At 41.1% G+C, this 18,517-nt stretch overlaps 1 protein-coding gene across 2 annotated transcripts in view; it reads left to right on the forward strand.

Annotated features, from left to right (window-relative positions):
* IMPG1 (interphotoreceptor matrix proteoglycan 1) overlaps positions 1-18,517 on the forward strand; it is a 169,398-nt gene that overhangs the window by 125,540 nt on the left and 25,341 nt on the right. For both annotated transcript variants that reach the window (XM_055274210.2, XM_055274211.2), the window contains 2 exons: positions 10,436-10,968; positions 13,968-14,187. In XM_055274210.2, the coding sequence (XP_055130185.1) occupies positions 10,436-10,968; positions 13,968-14,187 (753 nt within the window). The remainder of the gene's footprint in view (positions 1-10,435; positions 10,969-13,967; positions 14,188-18,517) is intronic.

An 18,517-nucleotide genomic window follows, 5' to 3' on the forward strand; every position in this document is an offset into this window, starting at 1 on the left:
GGTTTTTGTTTTGTTTTTTGTCTTCCTCCACTAGACAGTAAGCTCTTTGGGGCCAGAAATTTTATCTTTGCTCACTTATATATTTTAGCACTTGTAATACTGCCTGGCACATACTAGGCTATCAATGTCTATTTGTTGAATGAGTGGATAATTAACATTTTCTATCTCTATAATATTCCAAAAAGGAAGATAATAACTTTCTTGTTATTATAAATAAGAATGGATTTGTTTGATATAAAATTAAGAATTTGCTGGTCATGCCCCTTAAAGATATAAAGGAGTTGGATGGAATCTCTTCTTTTGAGAGTTTTTGACATGAATAAGCAACCACTTGAGGCTTATGGTTCAGCATATATATGTGACCCTTTCTAGCAGCATTTAAAATAGCCTTTCATCTGTACTTGTTCCTCACACATGTTCATCTTCTGCTTTGTCTTCTTTTGGCTACTAATGGGGCTTCTAGCATCTCCCACCCACTTACCTCACTTTGGGCTTCAGATGGACCTGAGTTCATCTACTTTGGGTTGGACCATATCATTTGTGGCCTTGCCTTTGGACAGCCCTCCTACCTAGAAAGTGACCACAATAGCTACGTACTCTACATTTGGCAGCTGGACTTAGCTGGACTTAGAAATAATGGACTGCCACATACACATACACGTAAACACACTCCATACCTTCACAGACCCACACACACACTCTAGCATAACAGTTATTTTAAATCTTTTCATTTTGCATAGTTCAGAGTGAAATGAATGGCTTTGGCTTTTAGTGTTTGACTTTCCTATTGTAGTGCAAAAATACAATGTTGGACTGCTCTATGTCACTACTATGTCTAATTTTTTCATATGAATTAGATGAAAACATGATTATTTAAAATACACTTACAAACAGTGATAAGGTTTGGATAATATTTTTTCCAAAGGAATTGACTATAACCTTAGTAGCTTCAATCTCAAAACGAAAAAGAGTAGGAGTGTTTTTAAATCACATTTAAATAGGGTTGCTGGACTCAGCAAGGAAAAATACAAGATGTCCAGTTAAATTTAAATTTCGGATTAAAAATAATAATTTTTAGTAAATATATGTTCCAATGAGCATCCTGTATTTTATCAAGCAACCCTATAATTAAACAGCAAATTGTTCCATTAATGAAATAACTTGGTTAGGTTTATTGTGAATGTGAGGGATTAATATTAAGATGTCACAAGAAACATCTTTTTTTCGGCTGGCAAGATGGCCGAATAGGAACAGATCCGGTCTGAAGCTCCCAGCAAGATCAACGCAGAAGGCAGGTGATTTCTGAATTTCCAACTGAGGTTTCCCAGCTCATCTCATTGGGACTGGTTAGACAGTGGGTGCAGCCCACGGAGGGCGAGACGAAGCAGGGTGGGGAAGGGCATCACCTCACCCAGGAAGCACAAGAAGTTGGGCAACTACCACCCCTAGCAAAGGGAAGCCATGAGGGACTGTGCCGTGAGGAACGGTGCATTCCAGCCCAGATACTACACTTTTCCCATGGTCTTCACTACCCACAGACCAGATTTCCTCAGGTGCCTACACTACCAGGGCCCTGGGTTTCAAGCACAAAACTGGGCGGCCGTTTGGGCAGACACTGAGCTAGCTGCAAGAGTTTGTTTTTCATACCAAAGTGTTGCCTGCAACACCAGCGAGACAGAACTGTTCACTCCCCCAGAAAAGGGGCTGAAGCCAGGAAACCAAGTGGTCTATCTCAGCAGATCCCACCCCCAATGGAGCCCAGCAAGCTAAGATCCACTGGCTTGAAATTCTCACTGCCAGCACAGCAGTCTGAAGTTGAACTGGGATGCTTGAGCTTGGTGGGGGGAAGGGTGTCCACCATTACTTAGGCATGAGTAGGCAGTTTTCCCCTCACAGCAGAGGCCACCAAAAAGTTCAAACTGGGCAGAGCACACTGCAGCTTGGCAAAGCTGCTGTAGCCAGATTGCCTCTCTGGATTCCTCCTCTCTGGGCAGGGCATCTCTGAAAGAAAGGCAGCAGCCACAGTCAGGGGCTTATAGATCAAACTCATATCTCCCTGGGACAGAGCACCTGGGGGAAGGGGCGGCTGTGGATGCAGCTTTAGCAGACTTAAACGTTTCTGCCTGCTGGCTCTGAAGAGAGCAGCAGATCTCCCAGTACAGTTCTCAAGCTCTGATAAGGGACAGACTGCCTCCTCAAGTGGGTCCCTGAACCCCGTGCCTCCTGACTGGGAGACACCTCCCAGCAGGGGTCGACAGACACCTCAAACAGGAGAGCTCTGGCTGGCATCTGGCAGGTGCCCCTCTGGGGTGGAGCTTCCAAAGGAAGAAATAGGCAGCAATCTTTGCTGTTCTGGTGATACCCAGGCAAACAGGGTCTACAGTGGACCTCCAGCAAACTCCAGCAGACCTGCGGCAGAGGGGCCTGACTGTTCAAAGGAAAACTAACAAACAGAAATGAATAGCATCAACAACAACAAAAAGGACATGCACACAAAAACCCCATCCGAATGTCACCAACATCAAAGACCAAAGGTAGATAAATCCACAAAGATGAGGAAAAACCAGTGCAAAAAGGGTGAAAATTCCAAAAATCAGAATGCCTATTCTCTTCCAAAGGATCACAACTTGTCATCACCAAGAAAACAAAACTGGACAGAGAATGAGTTTGACAAATTGACACAAGAAGGCTTCAGAAGGTGGATAATAACAAACTCCTCCAAGCTAAAGGAGCATGTTCTAACCCAGTGCAAGGAAGCTAAGAACCTTGAAAAAAGGTTAGAGGAATTGCTAACTAGAATAACCAGTTTAGAGAAGAACATAAATTACCTGATGGAGCCGGAAAAAACAGCACGAGAACTTCGTGAGGCATACACAACATCAATGGGCAAATCGATCAAGCGGAACAAAGGATGCCAGAGATTGAAGATCAACTCAATGAATAAAAGATTAGAGAAAAAAGAATGAAAAGGAACGAACAAAGCCTCCAAGAAATATGGGACTATGTGAAAAGACCAAACCTACATTTGATTGGTGTACCTGGAAGTGACACGGGGAGAATGGAACCAAGTTGGAAAATGCTCTTCAGGATATTATCTAGGAGAACTTCCAAAACCTAGCAAGACAGGTCAACATTTGAATTCAGGAAATATAGAGAACACCACAAAGACACTCCTCGAGAAAAGCAACCCCAAGACACATAATCTTCAGATTCACCAAAGTTGAAATGAAGGGGAAAATGTTAAGGGCAGCCAGAGAGAAAGGTTGGGTTACCCACAAAGGGAAGCCCATCAGATTAACAGCAGGTCTCTCTGCAGAAACCCTACGAGCCAGAAGAGAGTGGGGACCAATATTCAACATTCTTAAAAGAATTTTCAACCCAGAATTTCATATCCAGCCAAACTAAGCTTCATAAGCAAAGGAGAAATAAAAACCTTTACAGACAAGCAAATATTGAGAGATTTTGTCACCACCAGGCCTCCTGAAGAAAGCACTAAATATAAAAAGGAACAACTGGTATCAGCCACTGCAAAAACATACCAAATTGTAAAGACCATTGACACTATGAAGAAACTGCATCAACTAACAGGCAAAATAACCAGCTAACATCACAATGACAGGATCAAATTCACACATACCAATATTAACCTTAAATGTAAACAGGCTAAATGCCCCAATTAAAAGACACAGACTGACAAATTGGATAAAGATTCAAGACCCATTGGTGTGCTGTATTCAGGAGACCCATTTCACATGCAAAGACACACATAGGCTCAAAATAAAGGGATAGGGGAATATTTACCAAGCAAATGGAAAGCAAAAACAAAGCAGAGGTTGCAATTCTAGTCTCTGATAAAACAGACTTTAAACCAACAAATATCAAAAGACAAAGAAGGGCATTACATAATGGCAAAGAGATCAATGCAATAAGAAGAGCTAACTATCCTAAATATATATGCACCCAATATAGGAGCAACCAGATTTACAGAGCAGGTTCTTAGGGACCTACAAAGAGACTTAGACTCCCACACAATAATAATGGGAGACTTTAACACCCCACTGTCCATATTAGACAGATCAACAAGACAAAACTAATAAAGATATTCAGGACTTGAACTCAACTCTGGGTCAAGCGTACCTAATAGACATCTACAGAACTCTCCACCCCAAGTCAACAGAATATACATTCTTCTCAGCACCACATAGCACTTATTCTAAAACTGACCACATAATTGGAAATAAAACACTCCTCAGCAAATGCAAAAGAACAGAAATCATAAGAAACAGCCTCTCAGACCACAGTGCAATCGACTTAGAACTCAGGATTAAGAAACTCACTCAATGGCTGGGCACAGTGGCTCATGCCTGTAATCCCAGCACTTTGGGAAGCCGAGGCGAGTGGATCACAAGGTCAGGAGTTCAAGACCAATCTGGCCAAGATAGTGAAACCCCATCATTACTAAAAATACAAAAATTTGCCAGGCATGGTGGCCGGCTCCTGTAATCTCAGCTACATAGGTGGCTGAGGCAGGAGAATCACTGTAACCCGGGAGGCAGAGGTTGCAGTGAGCCGAGATCATGCCACTGCACTCCAGCTTGGGTGACAGAGCAAGACTCCATCTCAAAAAATAAAAAAAATAAAAAAAAGAAACTCACTCAAAACGATACAACTACCTGGAAACTGCACAACCTGCTCCTTCAATGACTACTGGGTAAATAACAAAATTAAGGCAGAAATAAATAAGTTCTTTGAAACCAATGAGAACAAAGACACAATGTACCAGAATCTCTGGGACACAGGTAAAGCAGTGTTTCCAGGGAAATTTATACCACTAAATGCCCACCAAAGAAAGTGGGAAAGATCTAAAATTGACACCCTAACATCACAATTAAAACAGTTAGAGAAGCAAGAGCAAACAAATTCAAAAGCTAGCAGAAAATAAGAAATAACTAAAATCAGAGCAGAAGTGACAAAGATAGAGACACGAAAAACAATGAAAACAGGAGCTTCAAAAAATCAATGAATACAGGAGCTGGTTTTTTGAAAAGACTAACAAAATAGACCGCTAACCAGACTACTAAAGAAGAAAGGAGAGAAGAATGAAATAGACTCAGTAAAAAATGCTAAAGGGGATATCATCACTGATCCCACAGAAATACAAACTACCATCAGAGCATACTGTAAACACCTCTATGCAAATAAAGTAGAAAATCTAGACAAAATGGATAAATTACTGGACACATACACCCTCCCAAGACTAAACTAGGAAGAAGTCAAATCCTTGAATAGACCAATAACAAGTTCTGAAATTGAGGCAGTAATTAATAGCCTACCAACAAAAAAAGCCCAGGACCAGATGGATTCACAACCAAATTCTATTGGAGGTACAAAGAGGAGCTGGTACCATTCCTTCTGAAACTATTCCAAACAATAGAAAAAGAGGAAATCCTCCCTAATTTGTTTTATGAGGCTAGCATCATCCTGATATCAAAACCTGGCAGAGACACACACAAAAAAAAATGTCAGGCCAATATCCCTGATGAACATTGATGCAAAAATCCTCAATAAAATACTGGCAAACTGAATCCAGCAGCACATCAAAAAGCTCATCCACCACGATCAAGTCAGCTCCATCCCTGGGATGCAAGGCTGGTTCAACATATGCAAATCAATAAACGTATCCCATCACATAAACAGAACCAATGACAAAAGCTACATGATTATCCCAATAGATGCAGAAAATGCCTTCAATAAAATTCAACAGCCCTTCATGCTAAAAACTCTCAATAAACTGGGTATTAATGGAACCTATCTCAAAATAATAAGAGCTATTAATGACAAACCCACAGCCAATATCACACTGAATGGGCAAAAGATGGAAGCATTCCCTCTGAAAACTGGCACAAGATGAGGATGCCCTCTCTCACCACTCCTGTTCAACACAGTGTTGGAAGTTCTGGCCAGGGCAATCAGGCAAGAGAAAAAAATAACAGGTATTCAAATAGGAAGAGAGGAAGTCGAATTGTCTCTGTTTGCAGATGACATGACTATATATTTAGAAAACCCCATCGTCCCAGCCCAAAATCTCTTTAAGCTGATAAGTCTCAGGATACAAAATCAATGTGCAAAAATCACAGGTATTTCTATACACTAATAATAGACAAACAGAGAGCCAAAGCATGAGTGAACTCCCATTCACAACTGCTACAAAGAGAATAAAATACCTAGGAATACAATTTACAAAGGATGTGGAGGACCTCTCCAAGCTGAACTATAAACCACTGCTCAGGGAAATAAGAAAGGATGCAAACAAACGGAAAAACAGTCCATTCTCATGGATAGGAAGAATCAAGATCTTGAAAATGGCCATACTGCCCAAAGTAATTTATAGATTAAATGCTATCCCCATAAAGCTACTATTGACTTTCTTCACAGAATTAGAAAAAAACACTTTAAATTTTACATGGAACCAAAAAAGAGCCTGTATGGCCAAGGTAATCCTAAGCAAAAAGAACAAAGCTGGAAGCATCATGCTACCTGACTTCAAACTATACTACAAGCCTACAGTAACAAAAACAGGACGGTACTGGTACCAAAACAGATATATAGACCAATGGAACAGAACAGAGGCCTCAGAAATAATGCCACACATCTACAATCATCTGATCTTTGACAAACTTGACAAAGGCAAGCAATGGGGAAATGATTCCCTATTTAATAAATGCTGTTGGGAAAACTGGCTAGCCATATGCAGAAGACTGAAACTGGACCCCTTTTTATACCTTATACAAAAATTAACTCACGATGGATTACAGACTTAAATGTAAGAACTAAAATCATAAAAACCCTAGAAGGAAACCTAGGCAATACCATTCAAGACATAGGCATGGGCAAAGACTTCGTGACTAAATCACCCAAAGCAATCACAACAAAAGCCAAAATTGACAAATGGGATATAATTAAACCAAGGAGCTTCTGCACAGCAAAAGAAATTATCATCAGAGTGAACAGGCAACCTATAGAATGGGAAAAAGTTTTGGCAATCTATCCATCTGACAAAGGACTAATATCAAGAATCTATAAGAAACTTAAACAAATTTACAAGGAAAAAACAGCCCCATCAAAAAGTGGGCAAAGGATGTGAACAGACACTTCTGAAAAGGAGACATTTATGTAGCCAACAAACATATGAAAAAAAGCTCATCATCACTGGTCATTAGAGAAATGCAAATCAAAACCACAATGAGATACCATCTCACACCAGTTAGAATGATGATCATTAAAAAGTCAGGAAACAACAGATGCTGCAGAGGATGTGGAGAAATAGGAACACTTTTACACTATTGGTGGGAGCGTAAATCAGTTCAACCATTGTGGAAGACAGTTTGGCGATTCCTCAAGGATCTAGAATGAGAAATACCATTTTTCCCAGCAATCCCATTACTGGGTATATACCCAAAGGATTATAAATTATTCTACCATAAAGACATGTGCACGGGTATATTTATTGCAGCACTGTTCACAATAGCAAAGACTTGGAACCAACTCAAATGCCCATCAATGATAGACTGGATAAAGAAAATGTAGCACATATATACCATGGAATACTATGCAGCCATAACAAAGGATGAGTTCATGTCCTTTGCAGGGTCATGGATGAAGCTGGAAACCATCATTCTCAGCAAACTAACACAAGAACAGAAAACTAAACGCCACATGTTCTCACTCGTAAGTAGGAGATGAACAATGAGAACACATGGACACAGAGAGGGGAACATCACACGCTGGGGCCTGTCATGGGGTGGTGGACTAGGGGAGGAATAGCATTAGGAGAAATACCTATTGTAGATGACAGGTTGATGGGTGCAGCAAACCACCATGGCACAGTTATACCTATGTAACAAACCTGCACGTTCTGCACATGTATCCCAGAACTTAAAGTATAATAAAAATATAAATAAATAATAAAAAGGGAAAAAAAGGATGAGTTCATGTCCTTTGCCGGGACATGGATGAAGCTGGAAGCCACCATTCTCAGCAAACTAACACAGGAACAGCAACCCAAACACCGCATGTTCTCACTCATAAGTGGGAGTTGAACAATGAGAACACATGGACACAGGGAGGGGAACATCACACACCTGTCGCACGGTAGGGGAGGGATAGGGGAGGGATAACATTAGGAGAAATACCTAATAGAGATGATGTGTTGATGGGTGCAGCAAACCACCATGGCATGTGTATACCTATGTAACACACCTACATGTTCTGCACATGTATCCTCGAACTTAAAGTATAAAATTTAAAAAGATGTCACAAAGGGAAATGGCCAGAAATTTATTTTTGTTGATTGATGACATAATGTAGAAGCCTATTTTAAACAGGTTAAAGTCTACATAGTAAGAAAGGTGTGAGTAACGAAATGCTGGCAAAAGAGCAAAATGAAGACATCTATCATTGCGCTTCTTGCCAACTCTTATCACCTGCAGGAGCAGAGATCACATTATAAGAACACAGATTCAAATGCATTTCCCATGGCACAAAAAAAGTCAAATCAAATCCTTTCAATTTATCATCCCAGATCTGTCTGTGGATATTTTAGTCAACTCAGACTTCCATAATGAAATATCATAGACTGGATGTCTTAAACAATAGAAATTTATTTCTCACGGTTCTCATGACCAAGAAATGCCAGATCAAGGTTCTTGCAGATTTTATTCCTGACAAGGCTCTCCTCCTGGTTTGGAGTTTGTTGCCTTCTTGCTATATTCTCACATGGCAGAAAGAGAGATCATCTCTCTTGAGTCTCTTCTTGTAAGACCACTAATTCCATTCATGAGGACTCCACCCTCGTGACCTAATTACCTCCCAGAGACCCATGTCCAAATATCATCACATTGGGGATTAGAGCCCGAACATACAAGTTTTGCATGGACACAAACATTCAGCCCATAGCAATGGAGATTTTAATAAAACTTTAAGTGTATCTCCAGAGAGATCTTAGATATTAGGTAACATTATTTCTCACAATTGAGTGAATTATGAGTAGACACACGCAGGTACCCTCCCCAGGTGAGAGAAGAGAGGGTGCTTCTCTGAAATCTGGCATAACTCACCAACAGACAGGTTTTATTTTAAGAAAATAATAAAACTAATATGATTCCAACTTTCAGAGCTGTTTATCACTTGGAGTTTCAGTTTTGGTAATTTCACTCTAGTAAATTAGCTGGCTGGGAGTCCAAAGATTATATCTGCATCCAGACAGTCCATTTATCATGCTTAGCATTTGGATTTCAACAGAGCTTTCCTGCATATTTGCCAAAAGGCCACTGAAGAAATCACAAAAAGCTCCCTGTTTTGTTCACTTAATGCCTTAAATATCATCAGTGGCTCTGGATTTAGGTTTATTGGAATATTTTAATAATTCAACAATCTGTTTATCTGAAAGTTTCCACCACTTTCTTAGTTTAGAAATATTTATTTTCATTTTGTACGAAAAAAGGGGTAGACTTTGTTAGTTCAATGTGTACTTACCCAAGGCAGCAATGCAAAATGGTGGTAGAAATTGTCAGAGTATAATAATGTAACTGTGGCAAAGGTTTTTCACTTCATTTTATTATTATTATTATTATTATTTTGAGACAGAGTCTCACTCTGTCACCCAGGCTGGAATGCAGTGGCATGACCTTGGCTCACTGCTACCTCTGCCTCCCAAGTTCAAGAGGTTCTCGGGCCTCAGCCACCTGAGTAGCTGGAATTACAGGCGTGTACTACTACACCCAGCTAATTGAGAGGTTTTAAATATTAATAAATAGCAAGTTGTATGGTCAATGTAACATTCAAATTATATGTTCACCAATACCTTTATACTCCCAGTATCATTTTGCAAATTGACAAGCTATTCAATTAGATTGCTCAATTTTGGAAAAGCATAATTTAAATTTTAAGTGGTAAAAATACCAAAACATCACTATTGTAACCAAAAAAATCCAATTGCATAAAATGCAGACTTGCATTATTGGAAAGGGAATAAAATTTCTGGGCCAAAACTGCACACCTAGTTGTCTGGGAGTTCTATACGGGGATGAGGGATCTAAATCTGTTCCAATGCCAGCTACAGTTGGTTCCCAGGTGTATTGTGTCTGACTAGGCAGTAATTCCAGAAATTCTAGTTAACTGGTGCTCTTTTAGTCTCATATATCAAGAACTACTGGGCCTGAATAAAATGGGTACAGGGATAAACTCTTTGTCTCCCTAAGCTGGGACATAGCGCTGCCTGCCCTTTCTGTTCCAATTTCTCTTCTTTAAAAAAAAAATGACTATTGAAGTGATCTACCCAAATGCTATGTATTAAGCTTAATTTTGGATTTTCTTTTTTTCACTTTCTATTCTTTGGGGAATACTTGGACATAATGAAATTGTACTTCCTCCACAGACACTTCTTGGTCTCCACCTGCTATGGCCTCTACCTCCCTACCAGAAACTCCACCTTTCTTTACGGCATCAAGCATCTTCTCTCTGACTGATCAAGGCACCACAGACATAATGGCCACTGACCAGACAGTGCTAGTACCAGGGCTCACCATCCCCACCAGTGATTATTCTGCAATCAGCCAACTGGCTCTGGGAATCTCACATCCACCTGCATCTTCAGATGACGGCAGGTCAAGTGCAGGCGGCGAAGATATGGTCAGAGACCTAGATGAAATGGATCTGTCTGACACTCCTGCCCCATCTGAGGTACCAGAACTCAGCGAATATGTTTCTGTCCCAGATCATTTCTTGGAGGATACCACTCCTGTCTCAGCTTTACAGTATATCACCACTAGTTCTATGACTATTGCCCCCAAGGGCCGAGAGCTGGTAGTGTTCTTCAGTCTGCGTGTTGCTAACATGGCCTTCTCCAACGACCTGTTCAACAAGAGCTCTCTGGAGTACCGAGCTCTGGAGCAACAATTCACACAGCTGGTGAGTGGGCACTGCTCACATTCCCCAACTCCTTGTCTCATCTTTCTTTGTTGTTGTTATTTTATAATATAATTATTGGCTGTCTTGAGCAATGAGTGTTAGTAGAAACAAACCGCCAAGACAGCTGTTGCTGAAGACATTGAACTGGAATTTTGAGATGAATTCGGATCCAATTGGGGAAGTGAGTTCTGTGGTAGACAAATGGGAAGACACCGCCACCCAGCCTTGTGGGAACAAATTTGTTCTTAAACTCTTTTCATTATAATCCTTCCTAACTTAGTTAATCCAGGAATCATACATAACACTCAAGCACTGAACATGGAATCTAAAAATAGAGTGAACATTTTCTAAATTATATCAATCTCATGAAAGGGTACAAAGTTAGAATGGTCCAGCACAGATGGGGCTGAGAGTTCAGGAGGAAGGGTTCCTTTCTTGGTTCCCCTTAAGTTCTTGTAAACCTAAAAAATGACTAAGTGGTTTATCATTCCTGGTCCCTAACAAAGAAAGTGAAAAGATAATTATTAAGACATATATCTTTGATAATAAGATACTCCCAAGCTCACATGTTTATTTTGTTTCCACATATACAATAAGAAATGTTGAACTGTGTAATACCTCTACACATTCATGGCTAATTAAAATAAATTGCACATATCACACAGATTGCAGAATGTCTGACAATAATAAAAAATTCTATACTTCATATAAGTTAAATCATTACACAAAATCCACATGAAACCCAATTTCTCAAGTGAACATTTGCTTTAAAGTAAGACTTTATCTGTGCTATCTCCCCACCCCACACCATTTATAATGAGGTGAGTAGATATGGGGAGAGTCTCAGGGAACAGAGTCCCAGTGAACCTGTTACAGAAAAGTGTCCTAATCCAGACCCCAAGAGAGGGTTCTTGGATCTTGCATAAGAAAGAATTCAGGGCAAGTCCACAGTGCAAAGTGAAAGCAAGTTTATTAAGAAAGTAAAGAAATGAAAGAATGGCTACCCCACAGACAGAGCAGCCCCGAGGGCTGCTGGTTGCCCATTTTTATGGTTATTTCTTGATGCTATGCTAAACAAAGGGTGGATTATTCATGCCTCCACTTTTTAGACCATATAGGGTAACTTCCTGACATTGCCATGGCATTTGTAAACTGTCATGGTGCCGATGGGAGTGTAGTAGTAAGGACGACCAGAGGTCACTCTCATGGCCATCTTGGTTTTGGTAGGATTTAGCCAGCTTCTTTACTGCAACCTCTTTTATCAGCAAGGTCTTTATGACCTGTGTCTTGTGCTGACTTCCTCCCTCATCCTGTGACTTAACTGTCTGGGAATGCAGCCCAGTAGGTTTCAGCCTCATTTTACCCAGCTCCTATTCAAGGTGGAGTTGTTCTGTCTGCCTCTGACAAACTAACCATGGTATGTTAATTAGGGTTCATGCTAAGCTGCCATAATGAAGAGGTAAGAATATAGTGACTTTCATTCAATACAAGTTTATTTCTCTTTCCCTTGATGGGTAGGACAGCTTTGCTCTACGATGTCATTCAGGGACCCACACTTCTTCCATCCTATAGCTCTGCCAACACCACGGGCATTTCCTCATTCACATGGTCAAAGCTGGGTCATTGGTACATCCCTGTTTCCACTTGTGAGAAGCAGAGAGGAAGCTGAGGGAAAGCAATTTTCCCCTAAGCAAAAGACACCAAAGTTGCCCACATCATATTAGTGGGAACTAGTCACATGGCCATCCTTGCCACAACGGAGGCTGGAAAATGTGCTTTCTAGATCAGCAGCCTCTTTCTATGAAAAAGAGGAAAATGGATTTGGGAGAAGCAGCACCTAGCTATCTGCACAGTAGGTGAAGACAGGAAATCTCTACCCCAGGCCAAAGCAATGCTAAGACACCAAGAAGGAGGCTAGTCAAAGTAAGTAAGTGACATCAGGGGACAGTAGCTTGAAAAGGGAAGTACCACAATTTGTTTAAAATTTTATTTTACTCACACAAAAACCTTGTGAGGGAAGTACCAGAATGTGGGGCTGGGTCAGAGTCAAAATTGTGGTGGGGTGGGGACAAGAGCAAATAAAAAGGAGGTCTGGGTCATGCCTAGGAGGTTGGCGCTTGCATCTCTGTGCTTTCAGGGTTCATAGTACAATTCATGAATGAGGGAGCTCACTTCCAGAGCCAAGGACAAGGTGGACATCACTGAGTTTCAAACATTTCTGAAAAATGATCTCTAGGATGGCGTGGCTCACAGGTGGCAGATGTGGGAACCTGAAACACGATGCCATGGGGCATACTGTTGAGATTATGACAGTTTGGAAAGGGCTCACTAGGGAACCACTTTTTGTTCTTCCTCACAATTCAGATAAGGGCACTGAGGTACAACACAGTGGTTACAGGGCTGGATGAAGTTCACATGGCTAGTTAGGGAAGGTTCTAGGACTGGCACCCAGTCTCCTAACTGCCAGTTTCCTGCTGTTTCCACTACACCACATTTGTGTTGGCAGGGAAACATTTACTGCATAGAGAGACATGCTGATGTTCAAGCTGTTGTTTATTTTAATAGGTCATTTCAAATTGGATGCATCCAAATAGATGTCCCATTTACGTAGACACAGGTCAGTCTGCTCCTGGGCTCAGTTTGGAATATGTTTTTATTTACTTGTTTGTTTTTTTTTTTAATAACTGAACTTGGCATTCCTGCTTTGCTAATAGCATTGGCTCAGGTTTTTAAAAATCATCTGTTCTCACAATTCACCATGAAAAAAATCACAGCCATCCATCTCAATACACAGAAAGGTGGAAATATGGAACTAATCACTGCAAATCAACCATTAGGTAGTGGTGTTCTGGTCTCACATTAAATCCAAAAACAAAATTCAAAATAATAAAAAGGAACTAAAATATATGCCTCAGTTAATGAAAAGTGAGTGTAAGTGGAATTAGCAGCAGCTGAGCACTTAGAACACAGTTAAGAGGAAACTATCTTTTATTTTGCAGCTGGTTCCATATCTACGCTCCAATCTTACAGGATTTAAGCAACTTGAAATACTTAACTTCAGAAACGGGAGTGTGATTGTGAATAGCAAAATGAAGTTTGCTAAGTCAGTGCCGTATAACCTCACCAAGGCCGTGCATGGGGTCTTGGAGGATTTTCGTTCTGCTGCAGCCCAACAACTCCATCTGGAAATAGACAGCTACTCTCTCAACATTGAACCAGGTAAAAGAATCCAACCCAGAAAGTGGTGGAGATGTTTTGTCCATTTTATTTCGTTCTGTTTTTAAGCACACATTTCAATATTTAGGCCACAAAAATCAAACTGAAATGACACCAGATGAAATAACCTTTTGGAAGCTATGGTTCTCATCATTAGAAAGGGTAGCCTCCAAAGACATGCAAGTTCACATTTTCCTGTATCAAAAAGCAATGAACAAGCACACCTTTTGTTGCACAATCTGAGAGCTTTAATTTTAAGTTTAATCAGAACAAAACTTTTGCTGTGTTTAAGAGATTTTTTTTAATGTAGCCCACAGCCAAGCTAATTTACATTCTGCTAGAAGTCAAAAGCACTTTCTCAGTGCTCTGCAACCACCTCGGGGCTTCCTACCTAAGCAATCTTTCAATCACAGTTCATTATCAGAATAGCTACTTCATCATGTAATTCAGAATCAGAGACAGCATTCTAAGGAAAGAAAAATAATCATTAGGCAGAAATTCAAACTTGGAGAAAGTCACTTCGCCATCACCAAAAAAAAAAAGAAAATAAATTTGCTTTTTGGTTGTATGCTACAGATAAGCTTCCATGTGAAGATTAAAGCAAAGAGTTAGACAAGGAGAAAACTTTTAAAGACATGGGAGCTTAGCCCAAAGCCACATAAGAGAAAGCAAACATTTGCTCTGATAATAAAGCAAAGTGTGTGCACCATTGTAACCAGCTGTGACCAAATTGGGAACTGTTTTTACCATTAGTTTCAAAATTCTGTTTTCTAACCAATTGAAAGAAGTCCTTTATTCCCTGGGGTGCAAGGCAGGGAGGGCTCCCGATTTCTGCCAAAGCTTCCTCCCAGTCAAATTCAAAACAAAGCTTCCTAATTGGCTATGAATTAGTGGAGTGAATCTTTAACACCCTCTCTGGCTCTCTGTGGACTAACAACAAAAGCAGAAGGAAGAGGCCGTGGGCAAAATGCAAACCAAAAAGGCTCAGTGGGAGACATTTATATTTGATAGAGCAGGACTTTGAGCAACTTTAAGCAAATTGCCTCAGTGCCTTAGTAAACAGGATCCTTAAAAAGACAGACCGCCTGTAGGCATTGAGCCTGGGAGCACTTACCTCCAAACAGGAGCAGCTAAGTAAGCCCTGTGGACCCCCTAAGAAATCAAACACCTCCTAAATGCCAGTAAGACACTGCCTCTTCCCCAGAAAACTACTTCAGAACTGAGAAGGAACCAGGGGTCTTTGCCAGTTAGGATCAGAAGGCTAATTTCTTCAGCCAATTGATTAAGCTAGCAGGAAGTATATGGGGAGAACTTGGAAAGTATTGAAGAAGTCATAGCACAATCCCCTGTCTTCCTTCCTCCCTCAGGGAGCTGACAGCTTACTTAGGGACCCATCCACCAGCACAAGGTCAACATCAGGAGCCAAGCTGAGGCAAGGGATAACCCAGGTGTGCGGCTGTAGGGAGCAGCTTCTCAATGTAGATGCCACTTAAGTAGTGCCTTAGAAAGAGGGTGGGAAGCTGTTAGTGCACTGCCAGGGCTGTATAAGGGACACTGTTGATATTGGAAGCAAGCACAGCATAGTAATGGTCTTGGGGATCCCCAGCCCTAAATGTTGAATCTTGTGTGGTAACTGCAGCACTCAATTTCTGCAAATGGAAAATGGAGAAATTTTGGCCAAGTTTGATGGCTCACACCCATAATTCCAGCACTTTGGGAGGCCAAGTAGGTGTATCACTTGAGGTCAGGAGTTCGAGATCAGCTTGGCCAAAATGGCAAAACCCTGTCTCTACTAAAAATACAAAAATCAGCCTGGCATGGTGGTGGGCGCCTGTAATCCCAGCTATTCGGGAAGCTGATGCAGGAGAATCGCTTGAACGCAGAAGGCAGAGGTTGCAGTGAGCTGAGATTGCGCCCACTGCACTCCAGCCTGGGCAACAGAGCGAGACCCCTCTCAAAAAAAAAGAAAGAAAAAGAAAAGAGAAGAAAAGAAAATGGAGATAGTAACATTATGAGGACTAACTGAAAGAATATTTACAATACTTAGCATAGCACTTGACAAATTGTAGTTACTTAATAAACATTAGTAGTTACTATTGCAACATTGTCATAATTGACTATCAATTTGTGACCTGCTTAAGGTACCAGCAAAAAACAATAAAAAGTAGCATGACAAGGTATTTTGTGGAGGGGGTGGAACTGAAATTATTTTCACTAATTTCTTGTGAATAGTTCTGCTATGCAGCTTTTCTTCCAAGAAGCCAAAGGTGGTAAGCATGAGATGGTGCTAACATCAGTTTCACTCCCTGCAGAGTCACATTTATGCTGAGCTACCTAAGAATGCCTCCAGCCTACCCAGTGAACTATGGCATACTTGCCCAATTCTTATTTTTAGTGGTGGAAAAGTAGGGGAAAGCCAGTGCCTGCTGGACAACCTGGGAAATTACTTGCTTGCTTTCCAGAGGTAGTTCAACCCTGAGCCTGCACCAACTCAAATACTTTTGAAGAAATTAACATGTAAAGCCAGGAGAAGCAGTGAATCTGAATGAAAACTGTTGAATGTTGAATGACCACTCATGGTAACTACAAGGGAGATACTTTGCAAAAGCCACTGAATGTTACACTAAGCACTTCGGTGAACTTATAGTTCACACTCTATTCCTTACCAGATACCTGGAGAGTCACAAAATCTAAATTTTATATACATTGAAAACTCATAAAATAATAACTCTATGCAAAAGGCCTGCCAAAAATTGGCTATGTTGCACCAGTCAGGACATAGTGATGCTTGTCTTAAGTGATGCTTAGAACATCATTAAGCATCAGCCAAATGATGAGGGTTCAATCAAAGTGTTTGAGGACAGCAGAATTAGAAAGTCAGATATGGATTTTATAAAGTTAAAAATAATCAATGAACTGTATGGATTCATCTATGTAAATCCAAATGGGTAAATCCAATATCCAAAATGGTTCCTAATTATACTACACTATGCATAGCAAGAAGCCACTGTGCTAAACCGCCCTCAAAGGTTTTCCTTCCAGTCAACAGTGAGGGGAAGGAGGAAGGTACCAGCAGGCAGGGAGGAGCAGGCAAGGAATAAAGGGGGGCACGGGGAATAGTCACTGACTCTGTGGGCTCCTTCATGCACAGCTGGGGATTCTGGTTTAGATATTTCACCAAAGGCGAAGGCTGTGTTCACCCATGTAATCAGGAAAGTGGGCACTGGACTGATGATCAAGACACTGACCATCTTCTACATGCTTAATCCAAAACAGCATTCATCCACCACCATATAACACGTTAATGCATGAAAATCCATCCCTGCCCAAAGGAATTTGCACTGTAGTAGAAAAGAGACATCTTAGAACTATGCTGGGATCAAAACTACATCTTTTTCATTCCAAAAGACTTTTTAAGGACAAGTTTCTTTTGTGCCAGACTTCCTACAAATTCCTATGGGCTTGGGCATCACTAAGGGATGGTCCCATGATGAAGAGAGCACTGAGTTTTCTTTAAGTCTCATTTTGTTAAGCCTGAACAGAAGAGAGAATGTAGGAGTAGAAATAAATGAAAAGAACTCTAGTCCCTCCAGGCTGGTCAATGAGACAGCCTTCGGCCAGGGATAGCAAGAACTAAGCAGCCAGCTGCAGCCACTAAAGTCCAGGGCTGGGGAGACAGAATACCAGCTGTATTAGTCTGTTTGTATTGCTATAAAGGAATACCTGAGGCTGGATAATTTGTAAAGAAAAGAGTTGGCTCATCTTTCTGCAGGCGCCAGCATCTGCTTCTGGTGAGGGCCTGAGGCTGTTTCCACTCATGGTAAAAGGCAAAGGGGAGCCAGCATGTGCAGAGATCACACGGTAAGAAAGGAAGCAGAGGAGAAGGCAATGCCAGGCTCTTTTTAACAACCCAGTGCTGGTGGGAGCTCACAGAGTGAGAACTCGCTCACCTCTCCCTCCCAGGGAGGACATTAATCTACTCATGTCATGAGGGATCTGCCCCTATGACACAAACACCTACCATTAGACCCACACTTCCAGCATTGGAGATCAGATTTTTAATATGAGATTCAGAGGGGACCACTAACCATGCAGGGCACACAGCAGTACGAGCTACCATTGGAGGGTGAGGCTGCTGAAGAGGAGGAGATAGCGACACCAAAGTGTGTGGTAGTCAGGTGCACAAACGCAGATTCACGAACACCACCCTCACTCACACCTCCTTTTTCCATTCAAACCCTTGTTCCAATCCAGGGAGGAGACGGTACTAAAACCCAAAAATTCTCACCACCATTGCTTTTGAATAGAGTTAATTAACTTCTTAATTCTATGA

The sequence above is a fragment of the Symphalangus syndactylus genome, chromosome 4, assembly GCF_028878055.3.
Source record: "Symphalangus syndactylus isolate Jambi chromosome 4, NHGRI_mSymSyn1-v2.1_pri, whole genome shotgun sequence".
Lineage (NCBI taxonomy): Eukaryota > Metazoa > Chordata > Mammalia > Primates > Hylobatidae > Symphalangus > Symphalangus syndactylus.